The 18,061-nt window shown below is 54.4% G+C and overlaps 1 protein-coding gene across 1 annotated transcript in view; it reads left to right on the top strand.

Moving 5' to 3' along the window:
• Nucleotides 1-14,239, top strand: part of MMP28 (matrix metallopeptidase 28) — a 39,941-nt gene extending 25,702 nt beyond the window's left edge. The window contains exons 4-8 of the mRNA XM_075014130.1: nt 6,618-6,839; nt 8,557-8,802; nt 9,358-9,507; nt 10,692-10,859; nt 13,107-14,239. Coding sequence (XP_074870231.1) covers nt 6,618-6,839; nt 8,557-8,802; nt 9,358-9,507; nt 10,692-10,859; nt 13,107-13,501 — 1,181 coding nt within the window. The 3' untranslated portion in view covers nt 13,502-14,239. The remainder of the gene's footprint in view (nt 1-6,617; nt 6,840-8,556; nt 8,803-9,357; nt 9,508-10,691; nt 10,860-13,106) is intronic.
• The last annotated feature ends 3,822 nt before the right edge of the window (nt 14,240-18,061 follow it).

The raw sequence follows: 18,061 nt of genomic DNA, 5'->3' as shown, positions 1-18,061 counted from the left end.
TAACTTCAGACCATTGCTCCTTGTTCTGCCATCTGACACCACTGAGAACAATTTCTCTCCATCCTCTTTAGAGCTCCCCTTCAGGAAGTTGAAGGCTGTTATTAAAACACCCCTCAGTCTTCTCTTCTGCAAACTAAACAAGCCCAAATCCCTCAGCCTCTCCTCATAGGTCATGTGCTCCAGCCTCTTAATCATTTTTGTTGACAGGCAATGTGGTCACCCTAATCATGGTGTGACGGGAGGCGGAGGATTGGCAGGGAATCCTTACAAGGGTTTTGGGGGCTGAAGGGGAGGTGGAGACTAGAGCAGACCTTATCTGACAGACCCACGTGTGGGCAGTTGCAGGGAATCCCAGTGTATCTCCCTTACAGACAATGTACCGGGTTCTAGGCCTTTCACATCTAGAGCTGAGCAGCAAAGCCACCCCAGTGGGGATGGGGAGCTGGCATGCTGTGGAAGATGGTTTCCATGAGCGTCCCAGAAACTTGAGGCCCTGATCCTGCTGGGTGCTGGCTACCCCAGGGACTTTTCAGGGTCGAAAGCAGAATGAAAGAGGAGGGAGGGTGGGTAGGTCACTGCTGGCCCAAGCCAGGGATAGAGTGCTCCCCCTTCCCTCCTGGGGGGCAGCCAGCCTGGTAGGATGTAAAGAGGAATCTTCTTCAGCCCAGCTGTCTCCCGTCACCCACCTCCTCCAGTCCCAGCCCTGCCAGATGCTTCCCTCACGTGGCTGGGCCTGGCTTAGGGACTCTTCCCCTCCTCGGCCCCAGATGACTCATGGGGGGGTGAGGCGAGGAGGTGGGAGAGGCTCTTTCCCACACCACACTTCTCTCCTGGCGTGGGCTTCGTCTCGGCTGCATCCTCAGCGCCGCGCAGACCCCAGAAGCCAGGCTCTGCTCTCAGCCGCACACCCTCGTGACCATTGACTCCATGTGCATGGCCCAGGGCGGCATTTAGTCGTCAGCAGTGGGGTTGGTGGCTGCAGAGGAGCATGGGGCAACATGGACCTCACAGAACCTCCTGCAGGCCCCCCCAGCAAAACCTGCCCCAGGAAAGCGCCCAGTCTAAGTAACCCTAATCTCCTGCCTTAGCCCTGTGTCCTCTGCTGCACCTGAAGTCCCTAACTCCACCCCAGACCCTGCACCCCCACCAAGAGCCCCAGCCCTGCATCTGAATCTGTCACAATAGACCCCTCCTTGACCCCACACCCCAACCTGAGCCCCCTGCTGCACCCCAAATGCCCCACCCCAGAACCTGCACCCCCAGCCAGAGTCCTCATCCTCCTCCCTCCTGAGCCCCTTCTCGCACTCTGAAACCCTTGGTCCCACCCCACCCCCGATCATCCGTAAGCAGAAGGAATTTTACTGTGTGCCTCAGTATGGAGCTGAGGTGTTGCATCCGCTCCATAATGGTGCATCTAACAACATTCATTCTGCCCATGTGGATAACAGGTCAGGGAATGCTGCTGTTAGCAGGGAGGGTCCTGGGCTAGCCTGAGCGTTGCTCTGATCCAGGTGGCTGTGCTAATGTTGTGCAGGACCAGTTATGGCTGCCTGAACTGACAAGAGGTCTGGTGGCACTGGGGGCAAAGCTCCTCGCATATGTGTAGAGAAATTTGGTCAAACCAGACACGCGCGTGCTGGAAGCTCACAGCCTGACACCACCACATCCCTCCACATTCACACCCCAGGCACTCGCGAGACCCAGAGCAGAGGCACCATTCACACCACCTTGTTTTACCAGACTCTCCAGTCACCTTCTTCTGTCCAGAGCCCCTAGCCTGTAAGCTGGGTCAGGATTGCTCTCCCCAAACATTCCTTGGGCAGACATCCCCAGTCTGTGAGGCACACCCCTTTGGCAACACAGAGGACCATTCAGGGTCGTGGCTAGGGCTGGGTCAGACCCCACACCCATGGCTCTTATCCCAGCTGCCAGCTCCATATCTACCCTCAGCTGTGGTCCCAGCCTCAGCTCTTTTACCCCGTCCACGCCCCCTTCCCACACCCACGGCCCTGCTCCCGGTCCTGGCTCCAAGAGGCAGGGAGGGTGAATATAAGGATAAAGTGTGGGGAGAGGTTAAAAAGTTTGGGGAGCGCTGTTCGGGGGAATGGCTGGAACCATGATGGAACACTGTCATGGAAGAGAAGGAGGTGGTGATGGAGGGAATGCACTGTATGTAAGGGAGCAGTAGGACTGCTTAGAGTTCTGGTATAAAATGAATAAAAATCAAGTTGAGAGTCTTTAGGCTAAGATTGGAGCCGAGTCCAACAAGGATTATCTTGTGGGGGGCAGCTGCTGTAGATGGCCAGACCAGGAGGATGAGGGAGACCGGGCTTTCTTCAGCCAACAGGCTCTGATTCTCATTGTGGTCTTCAATCACCCTGACATCTGCTAGGAGAACAATACAGCAGCACACAGTCAATCCAGGACATTTTTGGAGAATGTTGCAGGAAAACTTCCTGGGGCAGGTGCTGAAGGAACCTGCCAGGGGACCATGCTCAGCTCAGCCTGCTGTTTATAAACAGGGAGGAATTGGTAGGGGACGTACATGTGGGTGGCAACCTCAGAAGCAGTGACCCAGAGATGGTTGAATTCAGGATCATGACAAAGAAAGAAAGAAGAGCAAAAGAATATGGACTCTGGACTTCAGAAATACGGACTTTGTTTCCCTCAGGGAACTGATGGGCAGGATTCTCTGGAAGGCTAATATGAGGGGGAAGATGGGGAGATGGCTGTATTTTAAAGAAGCCTTATTCAGGGTGCAGGAACAAACCATCCTAATGTGCAGAAGGAAGAACAAATATGGCAGATGTCCAACTTGGCTTAACAGAAAAATCTTCAGTGGTTTTATACACAAAAATGGAGCTTACAGGAAGCGGAAACTTGGACGGATGACGAGGGAAGAGTATAAATATATCGCTCGAGCACGCAGGCATGGAATCAGGAGGGCCAAAGCACAATTGGAGTTGCAGCTGGTGGGGATGTGAAGGGTAACAAGAAGGATTCTACAGGTGTGTTAGCAACAAGAAAGAGGTCTGGCAAATTTCAGGCCCGTTACTGAATGGGCACGGCAACCGAGTGATGTGTGGTGTGGAAAAAGCTGAAGTATTCAATGTTTTTTTTTTTTTTTTTTGGATCTGACTTCACAGATAAGGTCAGCTCCCAGCCCTGCTGGCTTTGGATCTATGAGTTGTGCTGACAGCTGGTTGGGGAAGAGAAGAGAGACTGAACAGCCTGCCATGTGATGCTCCCCAGGGGAAATGTGGCAGGACGAAGGAATTAGGCCAGTGGCTGGGAACCCAGACCCTCCAAAGAGCTCAGCATAGAGCATCTGTTTATCTTGGTTCTACGCCGCACATTCTGGGGTGCGACTGGGTCTGGCAACCGGCTGGCTAAGTAACAATGCAGCAGAAAAGGACCTGGGGACTAGAGTGGATGGGAAGCTGGTTATAAGTCAGCAGTGTGCCCTTGTAGCCAAGAAGGCTAACAGCATATTGGGGTGCATTAGGAGAAGTATAGGCAGCAGATCTAGGGAAGTGATTATTCCCCTTTATTCAGCACTGGTGAGGCCACATCTGGAGTATTGTGTCCAGTTATGGACCCCTCAGTATAGAAAGGATGTGGATGCATTGGAGAAGGTCCAGCAAAGGGCCATGAAAATTATTAGGGGGCTGGAGCACATGACCTATGAGGAGAGGCTGTGGGATTTGGGCTTATTTAGTTTACAAAAGAGAAGACTGAGGAGAGATTTAATAGCAGCCTTCAACTTGCTGAAGGGGGCTTTACAGAGGATGGAGAGATGCTGTTCTCAGTAGTGGGGGATGTCAGAACAAGGAGCAATGGTCTGAAGTTACAGAGCTGGAGGTGTAGGTTGGATATTAGGAAAAATTATTTCCCAGGAGGGAGGTGAAGCACCGGAATGCGTTAGCTAGAGAGTTGGAGGAATCTCCATCCCTAGAGGTTTTTAAGTCCCGGCTTGTCAAAGTCCTGGCTGGGATGACTTAGTGGGGGTTGATCCTGCTTGCAGCAGGGGGCTGGACTAGATGACCTGATGTCCCTTCCAGCCCTGGGATTCTAGGATTCCATATGCAGCAAGAGGGAACAGGGCTCTGATGTGTCTGGGGACGAGCATGCTGCTGTTGTGGCCATACTGATTTAGGCACCAAGTGCTCCTGGAGGAAAACCTGCACTTGCTCCCACAACCCTTCCCCACCTTTGTCCCCTCCCCCTCTCCCTCCAGCCTTGTGGAAACCTGATACTACAGTGCCCAGCCAGGACATAGACCAGGAAATGGGCCCATCGCAGCAGGGGAAACCATCCATCCAGGCTGCAGGTGCCCCTTCCTAGTCTCCGTCACTCACTGTGCTTTAGCTGCGGGCTCTGGACTGGCTTTTCCAGAATGCACAGATGCAGGGCCAGATTCTCCTTTATTCCACTGGAACTTATTGGCTTCCCGGGAGTCGCTTCTGATTCACACCAGCACAGACGAGATCTGGATCGTGCCTCAAGCTTTTTGGAGCGAGAGGGGACCTCGTCCTTCAGTCTGGAGTCAGCCAGTCGGAAGGGGACAGATTTTTCCCCACTGCAGCCTGAGCGGGTTGCCGCCTCCCTGCAGGGCTGAGGAGAGAGCAGCTGGAGTTGGAATATTAGAGCGTGTGTGTCTGGGCCCTGTTCAGCCCTAGTCCTGCACTTACCCAGGGAGTGTAAAATGCTGTGGTTCTCATCTTCTGTGTCGCATGTATGTCACACGCCTCTTGTCCTGGAGCAGAGGAAGACAGAATGCAGGCCCATGGGGAATGGAGCCTTAGGCCTGTTCAAAGCAAATGTCCTTCCCTCCCTATGACACAGACAATGCCTGAGGTTAGTCCAAGTGAACAAAGGTTAAATGCTTTGTCCAGTTGGTTCCCCTCCTGGCGAACAAAATCAAGTTTCATTCTGATGTCCGTTCTGGTTCTCATGCGCCGGCATCTTGTTGTAACAGTGGTTTACAAATACTGCAGAGCAATGGTGACATCAGGATTCAAAATCTTCTCGGTTCAAGGCCCAGAGTCCCATGGGAGTTAGGTGCCTAAAATATCCCTGAGGATCTGGGCCCCACTTGCCACCGGGGTGCCAGGGCACATAAAGAGCTGTCCCGCTAAGGATCTGGCCCTCTACGTGCAGTTACTCCTCTTGGCTTTGAGCTGGATGTCCCATTTTCCTTCCTAACTTAGACAAAACCCCCTTTGGCTTCAAAATGCTGAGCTACGCAGGAGAGCAGCTCCCTGGTGGGAAAGCCTGAGCCTGGATTCATTGGTAGTGTAACTGGGTGGGGGAGTGTTGCGCATTGGTATGCCCGTGTGCCAGCGATGATGTGACTTCCTCCAAGTCAGCGGGCATGAAAACAAAGGGCACCTGCCGGCTAAAAGGGAGGTGTGGCAGGAAAGGCGAGAGCAAGAGGGCGTGAGATAGATCCAGGTCCTGATCTCGGTGTAAATCCGGAGTCGCTTTGTTAAAGCCAGCAGAGTTCTTGTGGATGGGTTTCAATGCATTGGGGCTCACACCGTGGCCCAGACTGAGTTGGTGGCTTTGTTATGCCCTTCTGTCAGCTGTTTTTTTTCCTACACCGTGGTATTCACTCACCTTCCAGGTAAAGTCAGTAGCAAGCGTGGACTCCATGGAGTCCTTGGCCTTCGCCCTTCTCTTTCTTGTTAGCTGTGTTATGGTAGCACCTAGGAGGCCCATGATGCTAGGCTTTCTAGGCAAGCACCTCACAAGGAGAAGGTCCCTGCCCCACGGAGCTTACACTTGACATTTCCAATGCCTTTTCTTGCTGGTGGAGCTCTTCCGGATTGATGAGAAGAGAATTACACCCGTTTCTGGAACAGGTAGGCACCAGTAGCATCACAGAGGTCACCCTTTAGTTGGGCTCATTCATTCCTTGGTAGGAGTCCCACTGAAAACAATGGGTCACTATGTTTACAAGATGCTCGGTAAGGGACAAACTAAGTAGCGGGCCTGGTGAGATTGAAATGTATTCTGTGCATCTCCTGCCACCCAGAGGTGCTCTACTGCATTGTCCATGATTGCTCCCTTGTCTAAACTTTGGGGCTAGTAGGCCCGGGGATCCTTGATTCTAAGAGGCGCTTTGGTGGGCCAACTCCTGCTGTCAGTTTTACTGGTGTAAATCTATTCAAGACATTGGAATTATTCCTGATTTACTCCCTTGTTGCTGAGATCAGAATCTCGCCCCTTGTGCAAACTGGAGGAGGTGTGTTGAGCTGAAAAAAACCTTTGGGCTAGATTCTTATCTCATTTACATCAATGTGCAGCCAGAGTCACTCTGATAAAGGAACCTACTCCGGACTAACTCTGTGGTTCCTGAGATCAGGATCTGTGATTTCTCAGTGCACGGTTTAGTGGTGATGAGGTATAGTCCATTGTACTGGGTGTTGGGGTGGGAGATAGGACGCTTTCCTTCTGTTCCTGGCTCTAGCATGAGCAGATGGCATCTCTTCTCAGTTCCCTCATGTCCCTAGGTATAAAATGGGGCTAATGATCCCAGACGTCTTGTGGAAGGCGCAGTGAGATCAGTGGATGGGAAGCATGGTGGAGGCATTAAAAAACTCTCCCTCTTCTAGGTGGCAAGTGGTACACTCGGCACTTGACCTACCGGATCGTGAACTGGCCTGAGTACCTGCCCCAGCACCAGGTGCAGCAGGTGGTGAAAGCAGCTTTCAATCTCTGGAGCAACGTCTCAGCGCTGGTGTTCTGGGAGGTGCCAGAGGGTCCTGCTGACATCCGCCTGGCTTTCTTCCATGGTGACCACAACGATGGACTCAGCAATGCCTTCGATGGGCCAGGTGCTAATCGCTCCCTCATCGTAAGCTTCTCTTTTACACTGGGGCTCTTACCAGGTAGCAGGTGGAGGCAGGTGGCTTGGGAGGGGGAAGAGGCTTGCGATGCTCTCCTGTCCCCCTCCCACCCGAGCAGATCAGCTTATGCCATTGGCCAGGAATAGCACCTGATGGCCAAAAGAGGACAGGCCTGACTAACGTCATTCTGGGCTCTGTTAACAAAGGTATCAGACGTGAGACATTGTCTTTCTGTGCCTGGCCCCGGGGAAGCCTCAGCTGGCTCTGTGTCCAGTCCTGGGTGCTGTACTTCGGGGTAGATGGGGACAAACTGGACAGAGTCCAAAGGAGAGTGGTAAACATGACCCATGGTTTAGCAGACCTGACCCGAGCAAAGGTTAGAACCTTGGCCTGCTGAGTCGTTAGTGGTAACGTCTGTCAGATATGTTCAGAGCTGTTCTAAACAGAACTGCAGCCAGTTGTTCTCCCTAGGACCATGGATTGTCTCCAAAAGGAGGCTGCGGCACTCTGTCTCGGGTGACTTAGACGCAACAAATCCTGCATCTTGGCAGGGGTTAGACGAAAGGACACAAGTTGCAACAGTCCCTTCTAGGCCTCTGGCCCTGTGATTCCATGTCTCCTGGAGGTAGGAAGCAAGGTGATGGGCTTGATCTGGGGCTTAGGTTAGCTCTTATGAAGAACCGTCTAGCTCTGAGGGGAGTCGGGCTCTGGAACAGGCTTCCGGGAATGGTTCTGGAATTCCCATCGCTGGCGGGTTTGAGAACAGGTTGCACAAACACCTTCAGGGCTGGTTTAGGTGCACTTGCTCCAGCCTCAGTTCAGGGGCCGTGGCCTGATGACTTGTGGAGATTCCTTCCAGCCCTGAATTTCTGATTGTCTCTCGGAACTCGCTCTGGTACAAGCTCCGCGGGGTTGGATGTAGTTCCTCCTGGGTCATGCAGGTGGAAAGGAGAGCAGATTTGGGCCATGCTGGCCGGTGGAAGTAGCTGCAGGGATTTAAGGAGGCAGAATATCATCCTTAGTGAGCTTTAGTTTGGCTTGGACATGAGCTAACTACACAAGTCCTTTGGTCTCACTCCCATCTAACTACTGAACAACACTCGTCCTACAGGGTGTCCTGACACCTTGCAAGGACATGGGCACTTGAAGACTTGGTGTAAATTAGTGGAGCTTCATTGGCTCAGACAGGGAGAGGTTAATATACACCAAGCATGGAGCTGTGCCCTGCTTTCTCTATCTCCTCCAAAGCTGGGTAGTGAAAGATGCAGGACTCTCATTTCGGTTAGGCTTAACCCAGCTCCCACAGCCCCAACCCACCACCAGGCTTTACCCTCCACCAACTGCCCCCACCCAGCCTTTCACAAGGAGCTCCACGTGCCCCCTGCTACACGGCTCCCCGACATACAGCTGCAGGAGCTGCTCCCTGACCTGCGCTGGAAGAACAGGAGGTAATTGGTGTAATGGGCCAGCTGGCCGCCAAGCCAAATAAATCGACTCCTGCTCTTCCCCTGCAGGCCGGGAGGTGGAGCAGTGGCACCTTTTAAAAACGGCTCCGGGGCAAACGGTGGCGGGACGCAGTTCTGCTGCATCCCGCTGGGAAGAAAGCCGTTTGTGCCCAGACGTCCCACGCCCCCTGGAGAACAGGCCTGGCATGTGCATGGGATCTCCGCGTGAATTGTAACCACGTTCGCTCCTCTCTTCCCAGGGGGCGCCCTGGCGCACGCGTTCTTCCCCCGCCGGGGGGAGGCCCATTTCGACAGCGCCGAGAGGTGGTCCCTGCACAGCGGCAAGGGGCGCAACCTGTTTGTGGTGGTGGCGCATGAGATTGGGCACACGCTGGGGCTGGAGCACTCGCCCGTCCGCACCGCCCTGATGTCCCCCTATTATAAGAAGCTGGGCAAGGACTTTGTGCTGAGCTGGGATGACATCCTTGCTGTCCAGAACCTGTACGGTGAGCACAGCTCCCTTCTGCTGTCGGTTGGCTTGCGGGTGTGTTCTCTCCATGTGCTGGCCCAGCTCTGCGCAGAGCTTGCCCACCGGAGCTCAGCAGTACCGCAGAGGTGCTCTGTGCGGACGAAGGGGTCTGAGGCCTTTGGTGTTGCCTCACACCTGGAAAACAGGCTCTTGTGTTGTCTGAGTGCATCCAAAGAGCTCGCTTCTTCCTGGGTCTGCCGCCACCCTGGAGGAACCCCTGGCTAATGGTGTTCAAGAAAGACCTAGGTAAATTTGTGGAGGTAGGTTCAGCAATGGTGGTTAGCCGGGATGGGTAGGAGTGGTGTCCCAGGCCTCTGCTTGTCAGAAGATGGCGATGGGCGACAGGAGAGGAATTGATACCTGGTCTGTTCACTCCCCCGGGGCACCCGGCATTGGCTGCTGGTGGAAGACAGGACACTGGGCTGGATGGACCTTTGCTCTGTCCCCGTGTGGCCGCTCTTGTGTTCTTACCAAAGCATCCCCAGTGCAGCCACTGACTCTGCACAGCTCACGCTTTCCCTTTCCATCGCAGGAAAGCCTTCCCGGGGCTCGGCTGTGCGGCTTCCTGGGACGTTATTTGCCCATTTCCATGGCTGGAGCCCCGGTTTTCCAGGCAATGGTCAGCTGCAGGGGAGCCTGGGCTCTTATTACTGCCAGTCTTCCTTCGATGCCATCACCATTGGTGAGTCTCCGAGATGCTCCCCGCTGCTCTGCCCTGCCCGCCTTTTCCCCTAGCTTCTCATTTGCAGGCGTTCACGATGGAAACAACAGACTCAACAGAGCCCTTGGCCCGTTTCCCACCCCTGGTTGCTGTTGGTGCAGGTGGGCTTATTAACCACCCAGGCAGCAAGTCTGGGGTCCCATTGAATGGACGGAGGAAGAAATCCATGTGTGCCCTGAGGGGCAGGTGTGCAGGCCAGGAAGGAGAGGGGCATGCCCCATGGGAAACCTGCCAGGTTGGCCACCACACTGAGGAGTGTGGAGGGGACCTCCAGAACTGAACCAGGAGCCAAGCGGCCTGTGGTCGGACTGACGGACGCCTGTCCTCTGCAGAACAGCACGGAGGGGGAGCCATGTAACGTGCTCCGGGGTGGGTTACTGAAGTGGTCGTGGTCGCGTGAGGGGCGTGGCAGAGGGGTGCAGAGGGAAGGCGCAGCCGATGCAGCAGGCGGTGAGCTCTGCGATGTACAGCCCGGAAGGGGAAGGCTGGAGGAATGAGAGATTCAGGTGGGCCAGGGAGTGGTTTGCGTTGGGCTGACTTCGTGCCTGAGAGGTGGAGGAGGAAGAAGGGGGCTTTGTTGGACTGGCAGGACAGGGCGACGGCTTCCACGCTAGCAATCCCTGCGTGTAGGGGTTGGAGACTGTGGAGGGGTGGGTGGGCGGCTGCAGTGGGCGGGAGAGAGGGGACCGAAGAGTCGGTGCTGTTGGGTGGGAAAGGGGCCTGGATATGGCCTGGAAGAGGACCTGGCAGGGCATGGACGGAGCCTGAGTGTGGGCTGAGAAGAGGAGGGAGCTGAAGACGGCCCTGGGTGAGGAGCTGGGTGTGACTGGATGGGGTGCAGAGCACATGGGTGGGAGTGACGGGCTGGGGTGGGGAGGGTGCGACAGGTGGAGATGTCGGGGCAGAGGGGCACACACAAGGTTGGAGCTGGTCCTGGGAAGCTGAGCTCCCGCGGGCGAGTGCGGAGCCGAGTGCGGATCCCGGAAGCAGAGGCAGATCCTCGAGAGAGGCCGGTGCCTTTGTGGCTTTGCCTGGGGCTCTCTCTGTTCTGCGTGGGGGGCAGCGGGGCTGGTTGTTGCCTTGCGGAGATAGGACTGAGGTTCGTAAAGCCAAGTGCCCTCTCACTCGGTTCCCTTCCTGCACAGATGCAGATCACAACCTCTACGTCTTCAAAGGCCACCACTACTGGGTCGTGGAGAAGGGAGGCAAAGCCACCGAGCCACAGCTGCTGCAGACCCGATGGGCAGAGCTTCCAGCTGGCATCGACGCAGCTGCCATGTCGGAGGCAGGCGGCAAATTCTATTTCTTCAAAGGTAGCAAGACCCAGATGGGGAGGAGGCCTTTGTGGCTGTCCCCTTGCTCTGTCTGTCCCTCTGGAGTGTGGCCTGGTGCTCCAGCCGCTAGGCGGCGAGGTGGGATCTTGGGTTCAGGTCCTGGCTTCGCCGCTGCCACCGGGCAAGTCCACGTTGCGCTGTCGGGCCTCAGTTTCCCCATTGTAAACTGACACTCCTCCTCCATTGTGGGCCCATTTGTGGAGGTGAGCACGTGGCAGGCGCTCAGTGGTGTTGACTGGCAGGAGGCCAAGAGGGAGCTCTGAGCCCTGAGCATTACGGGGGCTGTGGCTGTGGAGCTAGGGGCCCGTGTGACTAGGATAACGGAGTTCCTTCTGTGCCTGAACCGCTGCAGCTGGCTGGCTTATTGGACGTTGAACAGGATGGTGCAGGGCCGGTAGGGCAGGCCCCGGCACTTCGCTGCCAAGGAGAACGGATGTCAGCGTCACATTTTCTTACCCCTGTAACAGCTGGGAGGCTGTTCGCAATGGGGCTTTGTTCCTGCAGCTGGCTGGGGCGAAGCTCAGACACAGCCTGGGCACCAGCAGGCTCTTCGTAAAGCGTGTTTGTTTTCTTCCCTTGCCACCACCCTAGGGGGCGTAGCCCAGCACCCAGCCAGCTGCTGGGCAGAGGGAGATTGGCCCAAGTGTCGAGGGCCTGTGGCTGCTGTGGAAGGAAATGCTGCTGCTTGTACTGTTTATTTGCATTGCCACAGCCACTGGGAGAAAGCCAGGCCCCAGCTGCATCCACCAATGTAGTTGTATAGGGCTGAGCACCAGGGTGACTGACCTTGGCTGGGACATCTAGGCCCTCCCACGGTACAAGTTGATAGCCATGACCTGCCAGCCATTGGCAGCTGATTGTGCTTTGCAGGCATTGCAGTGGAGAGGAAAAGGCTGGAGGGGCTGCAAGGGCAGGCGTGGGCCATGGCTAGAAGGATGTTGTTGGGTTGGTTTTCCCAGAACAGGTGCTCCCTTGACAGGAAGCGTGGTCCAGTGGTTAGACCACTAGACCAGGCAGTGGAAGAAGTGGACTTGATTCCTGTCCCGCCACAGACTTTCTGCCAGACCTGGGTCAAATCACTTAGCCTCTCCATGCCTCAGATGTTCTTCTGTGCAATGGGGATAACAGCCTGGCCAGATCTCAAAGGGCTGATGGGTGAATAAATGCATTCGGGATAGAGGAGGCTGAGATGTGATGGTAGTGAGAAGTGTCTCGTGCCTTGTGCCAGTGACTGCAGAGATCTTGGTTTACAGCCCTGAATGCTGACTGGCGCCGTTTCCCTTCGAGCACCCCTCTCCTTCCCCGCTTTTTGTCTGTCTCCAGCTGTCGCCAGGTCGTCAGTTCCCCTGCTGTCCATTTACATGACCACCGCCCAGGGCCGTGTCTGGCCGGCACTGGGGAGCAGCTGCAGGCTGACGTTGGCGGGACACAGGGCTGTGATGGAAACTCGTAATATTTCTGTGGAAAGCGACTTCCCCAGCTCTGCCCATGATCTCAGAGCGGCGGGATGTGGACGTGGTCCCTACCACACACAGGCGTTAGGGTTCTGGGCTCTTCCCATGGACGTGGAAGAGGGCGGGATAGGTCAGGCCTCTGATAGCTATTAGGCAGTGTTGGATGAGGGGCAGATGATCTGAGTTGGTGCAAATCACCACGGGGGAGCTGGGCCCAGGTCTGAATCCTAGCCCAGGGCTTGGGAACCCACACAGCAAAGTGCTCTGTCGCCATCAGTGTGCGTGGGCCACTCAGGCGCATGTTGCTGCCTGGGGTCATTTCACCTGGTTTTTAGCTCCCCTCCTGCTGGTGACCCACTCGGGACCCAGTGCTGCACTTGGACCAGAACACCATCCGTCCCTTCCAGGGGCTTGTGTGACCAGCCTGTGTGGCCTGGGGGCTAGAGCACGGGACAGGGACTCAGGAGCTGGGTTCTAGTCAGAGCTCTGCTACTGCCCGGCTGGGTGACCTCGAGCAAGTCACACCCCCTTTCTCTACCTCAGTTTTCCCACCTATAAAATGGCAGGAATGGTGCCTTGCTTCTTCGTAAAGCGCTTTGCTACCTGCTGATGAAACACGCTGTCTGTTACTTATTAACAATGCACCTTTGAGGTACCAGCTCCCCAGCTCTCTCTTGCCACTGTGAAAATGCTGTTGATAGCTCCCGCCCTGCCCCGTAGACAGCCCACCCCTGCAGCGATCCTAACCAGCTTGTCTCTGGCTTCTCCCCAGGCAGCCGGTGCTGGCGATACAATGGGTCCTCCCTGGAGGAGGGATTCCCCCAGAAGTGCAGCACCAGCAACCTCCCTCGGCACCCTGACGCGGCCCTGTATTTCCAGCAGCTCCGCCACCTGGTGCTCTTCAAGGGCCCCAAGTACTATGTGGTGAGCGAGGAGACGCTGCAGGTGGAGCCCTACTACCCCAGGAGCCTGAGGGACTGGAACGGGGTCCCGGCCGGCGTGAACGGTGCCTTGACGCAACGGGATGGCTTTGTGTACTTTTTCAGGGATGACCGGTACTGGAAGTTCGACCAGGCCAAGCTGCAGGTGGTGGTGACTGGGAAATGGGCTGCCCAGCTGTCGTGGATTGGCTGCTGGGACAGGAATTCCAGTCAGACTTCCTTCTGATCTCCCATAGGGTCAGACATAACGGTGAGCCATGCTGGGCCTCGCCATGGAGATTGGATAAAGGCACAATCCGGCCCTTAACATGGCATTGAAAAGGTGGCAGCTGTTCCCCATGTCCTGCCCTGCCCTTTAGGGGAGGGATTTATTCAGATCATGTTTAGCCCCTCACGTTAGTCCTTTGCCCACGTACCTCTTGTCAACCATTTACTGGAACTCCAAGCAGGGATAACCCCAGCCACGAGGCGAGTGGTGCACAGACCTCTCCAGCCTGAGTGTTCTTCAGCGGCATAGACCTTGTCCGCCCCTCGACAGAAGGGCGAAACTGGGTGTTTTACAGAGCTCTGAGAGGCGGTGTTCAGGAGAGCCAGATTCTCAAGTCAAAGCCGACTCCCCGGCAAACAGGAGACCGGCCCTTTAGCCTGGCCATGCTACATAGCTGCCTCTCTGACCTGTCAGGGCTGAGAGGGTTGGAATTTTAAAAACATTTGGAGGGGGTTTTTTAGTCTGAAAATGCCAAGTTCCCCCCAACCAATGAAAACTTCTGGGAGGGAGACAACCTAAAAACCCAGCCCCCGTTGATCTTTCTGTGTAGTTCTCATTGGGTTTTTTGTCATGGCTGTTTCTCAAAATACTTTTACTGCAAATATTCTGTGAAAACGTCGGATGACACTTTTGGTACCACGGTCTGGGTTTTTCACACAGGCCACTTACAAGAAATAAAATAAACTAAAGGGGGTGGGAGAGAGGAGAGGTCAGTAAGTGAAAATTTATGATTTTTAATTAAAATGGACCAATGAAGATAAAGGCGTCCCTTTGATGCTGAACCTTGCAAAGCTATTTCCAAATGATTGGTAAATTTTTTCATTTTTCCTGCAGCCCTAATCTCGCTGTCTTCAGCGGGTGGCAAAGGAGCGCGATTCTAACCGTTCTCTGGGCCAGATGCAGGGAACGTGTAGGTGAACATCACTCTCTCATTAGAGGGCCTTGGAAGGAGTTGTAAACTACAGCAGGTCAGACTGACCATGTAGCCGCATCCCACTCATACATCACCCTTGGATGTGTGGAGTCTGCCTTCGTGCATAAGCAGGAGGGTCCCTGAGAGGCAACAGTGCAGCTCACTGATAGGGGGCTTGATACAGGAGGGGGATTGCATAGGCGAGAGAGTATCCTGTACTGGAAGTGCGAAACACTGCCCACGCCCATTCAAACCCTGTGAAACGGCCATTCGCCTGTGCGTGTGAATTAACTGGGAGCCTCTGAAGTGTATCGTCTCATGGAGATGGGGCAAATGGATAAATCTGCCTCAGGGTGGAAGGGGAGGACTTGGATTGCAAGGGGTGTGATAGGTCTGCTCCAGCTCTGGCTCCTGACTCCGTGAGTCTACCGATTTCCCTGGTACCACCCTAGGCTGGGCTGCAATATGATGCGCAGCAGTGGGGCCACATCACAGAGATGGGTCAGCTAGGGACTCTCTCTGCCTGCGCTCTGGGGACTGTATTTACACCATTTGCTACCTCTCCTGTGAGGCGTGCCCTTTGTGGGGCTGGGCTGGGCAGGGCAGCCCTGCAAACCCAAACGGGCATGGAAATGCTACGTTTGTACCCTGCATGTGTTGGAGGAGATGCACAGCAGGATTTGGTCCTGGGCCGGGAAAGGAACCTGCTCTCAGGACTCTCAGCTCTGGAGGCCCAGGAGGATGAGTGAATGTCCCAGAGGAGGTAGAGGGGAAATGTCAGCCATCAAAGGTGTTTCAGTCCTTGACTAAGTCTCACCAGCTGCTGCCCTACCACCCAGCCTTCTTTGGCAGTCTCGCAGCTTGCAGCTCCATGTAATCCCTGCTTCTCCGGCTTTCCCTTGCAGTGTCTTCAAAACCAACAAGAAGTCCTGTGGCACCTTATAGACTAACAGGACGACTTCTTGGTTTTGAAGATACAGACTAACTCAGCTACCTCTCTGACCCTTGCCGTGTGTGGCTCTCCAGACCTGGCTCTGCCTGCTGTCCTGGTTTGGTCCAGCAGAAGGCACTCCTGGGCAGGAATTAAAGATTTTAAAATCTGTCTGGCTGGGGTCTGCAACCTGCTGGAGCCGCATGCAACTCTTTAAGCATTTCTTTGTGGCTCCTGACACTATAATTGCAAATTAAAAAATAAAACCCTCCGGATTATTTTCGATAAACAGAGAACATCTGAACGCCCAACAGGGAACAACGCATATATAAATAGCAAGAGATATGTGATCTCGAAACGTTGGCTTTACTCTGCGCAGCGCATTGTGGGAGAGGATACTGTGTCTGTGTTTTGACTGTGTTGCTAAAGTCGAAGTCACATGCATTGTGGCTCCTGAATTATGGAGGTTTTTTTTCACCCGATTGGAAAAAGAGCTCCTCTTGCTATGTTGGTTGCCGTCCTGCTGTAGGGTGAGGCAGTGTTTCCCTGATAAAAGCCAAATCCCAGTTCTGTGGTCGTGTCTGCAAAGTCTCTGAGGCAGGGGTGTTCTGTGCCACGCCCGGAAAGCCACTGAATTGGGCTGTGTTGGGAGAGCAGTTCCCAGGTTGCTCCGGCCGTCTCTGAGGAAACAACGCCAGCTGTCCCCTCACATGTCTCATGCCAGTGTGAGCCCTCTGCTGACCTCAGCTGTGGCACCGCAGCCGGGGGAACAAGGCAGAGCCCCAGCTAGGTTATCTGTGCAAAGCTTGATCTCTCCGGGCACGTTCTCCCTACAGGTTGATCTTCTGGAGTTCGGTTTAGCACTGCTAGAGGGGACATGCTCAGCTGAACTGGTGTGTAACCAGCGCTGACTCTGGTACTCCGGCAGTCGTGAGGAGTAAGGGAAGTCAGCGGGAGAGTTTCTCACGTCAACCTCCCGCTGTGTGGACAACGGCAAAAATCCATTTTAACTACGTAGACTCCGGCTACGCAAATCTCGTGGGTGGCTTTGAGCCTCTAAAATCTATTTTACTGCCTAGTGCAGACTATTCCCTTGCTCAAAGGGACTATGGCCATGAATGGGATCTGAGTCTTCAATCCCTTAGACAGCTCTGGGTACTTCCAGCTCTTCCAATAGCTGTTAGTTTTCCCTAAAGACCCTGCTCCCAGAGGCATGTGATGTTTGTGTGAAATTCAGTTTTCATTTAAAAGCACATCATAGAATCCTAGGGCTGGAAGGGACCTCAGGAGGTCATCTAGTCCAGCCCCCGTCTCAAGCAGGATCAACGCCATCTAAGTGCAAGATTCTTGTCTTTCTCACTGCTCTGGAAAGCTTAAGAAAGTGACGGGTGAACTTTAAAAGGCTCAGATCCCAGAATGCAAATAAAAGGAATCTCATGATTTCAAGATTTTTGGAGGAAGGGGGCTGGCATGTGCATTTTGTTTGAATGGTGGTGGTTGATGTTGCTAAGATTAGTTGCTGGGATGGTACTGGAGTGTGCTGGCTTTGTCAGGGGAGTACTGGAGACGTTGTTGTGCACCAGAATAGGAGAACGTTCTGTTGTCACAGTAAAGGCACACAGTGGGTCATTTTCCAGGGATGGGGGAAAAGTTGCGTTCTGATCGGATTGGCACAGGCACCGGTCAGGAGTGTTTCATTGACAGCTGTCAGAACTAGCTTTGATGGTTCAAATCGGAACTGATCGTGCAGATTTTTCAAATTTCTTTGTCACCCTGGCCACCGCCTGCTTAGCTGCCTCCCCACACTCCCAGCAATGAAGAGCTGGTTTCACTCCGCACACCAGTGTGGGCTACAGTGTGTCTGAAAGGCATTATGCTAAATAAGGGCCTGATCCTGCCTTGGGATGGGATCCATCAGCGAGGATTAAGGGGCCTCCCCTCCAAGGAGAAGGCCCCCAGTTTCTTCCGGGGTTGCGATTTGTTAATTTCTTCCCCCCCCAGAGCTGAAATAAAAAGCGTGAAGGATTAACAACACATGGCCACCCATAGCAGGAGTGCATGGGGGATCCCAGGTCTATGTGGGGAGGAGGTGGTGAGACACATTGCCCACAATCGAGCCCCCCGCCAGCGCGTTCCCACCTCCCCTTTCCGACGAGACAAAGGAAGGGACTTTTGCGCCTGTTGGTTTTCTGCGTGCTGTAATACGCCAGCGGTGTTCTTCCTTTGCTGTCCGTTGACGCACCAGAAGGGGAACCAGAAGAATGCGGAAGATGTGCAGAGGGCAGGATGGGCAGAGTTCATTTGTGCTCCAACCCCCTAGAGCTCAAACTACTTCCCCGGCCGCAGGATCTGGCCCCCTAACCTTCCCTCCAATACCTCCACCAGCTGCCCACTGTGCAGTGGCCATGGGGGAGAGAGATGGGGAAGCTCTTTGTTACTAATCAACATGCAAGGTGCTACACATTTTGCCGTTTGGAGTGGAGATCCATCAGCTGACAAGAAACAACTCGCCCAGATCCAGACAGACATAAATATGGAGTCTGTTCTGGTCTGGCTACGGTCTGAAGAAGTGGGTCTGTCCCACAAAAGCTCATCACCTAATAAATTATTTTGCTAGTCTTTAAAGTGCTACTTGACTGCTTTTCTGTTTTGATAGTGTATAGACTAGCACGGC

Source organism: Carettochelys insculpta, chromosome 19 (genome assembly GCF_033958435.1).
Source record: "Carettochelys insculpta isolate YL-2023 chromosome 19, ASM3395843v1, whole genome shotgun sequence".
NCBI classification, from domain to species: domain Eukaryota; kingdom Metazoa; phylum Chordata; order Testudines; family Carettochelyidae; genus Carettochelys; species Carettochelys insculpta.
The sequence above is the reverse complement of the archived record's forward strand: the minus strand, read 5'-3'. Positions and strand labels throughout refer to the sequence as shown.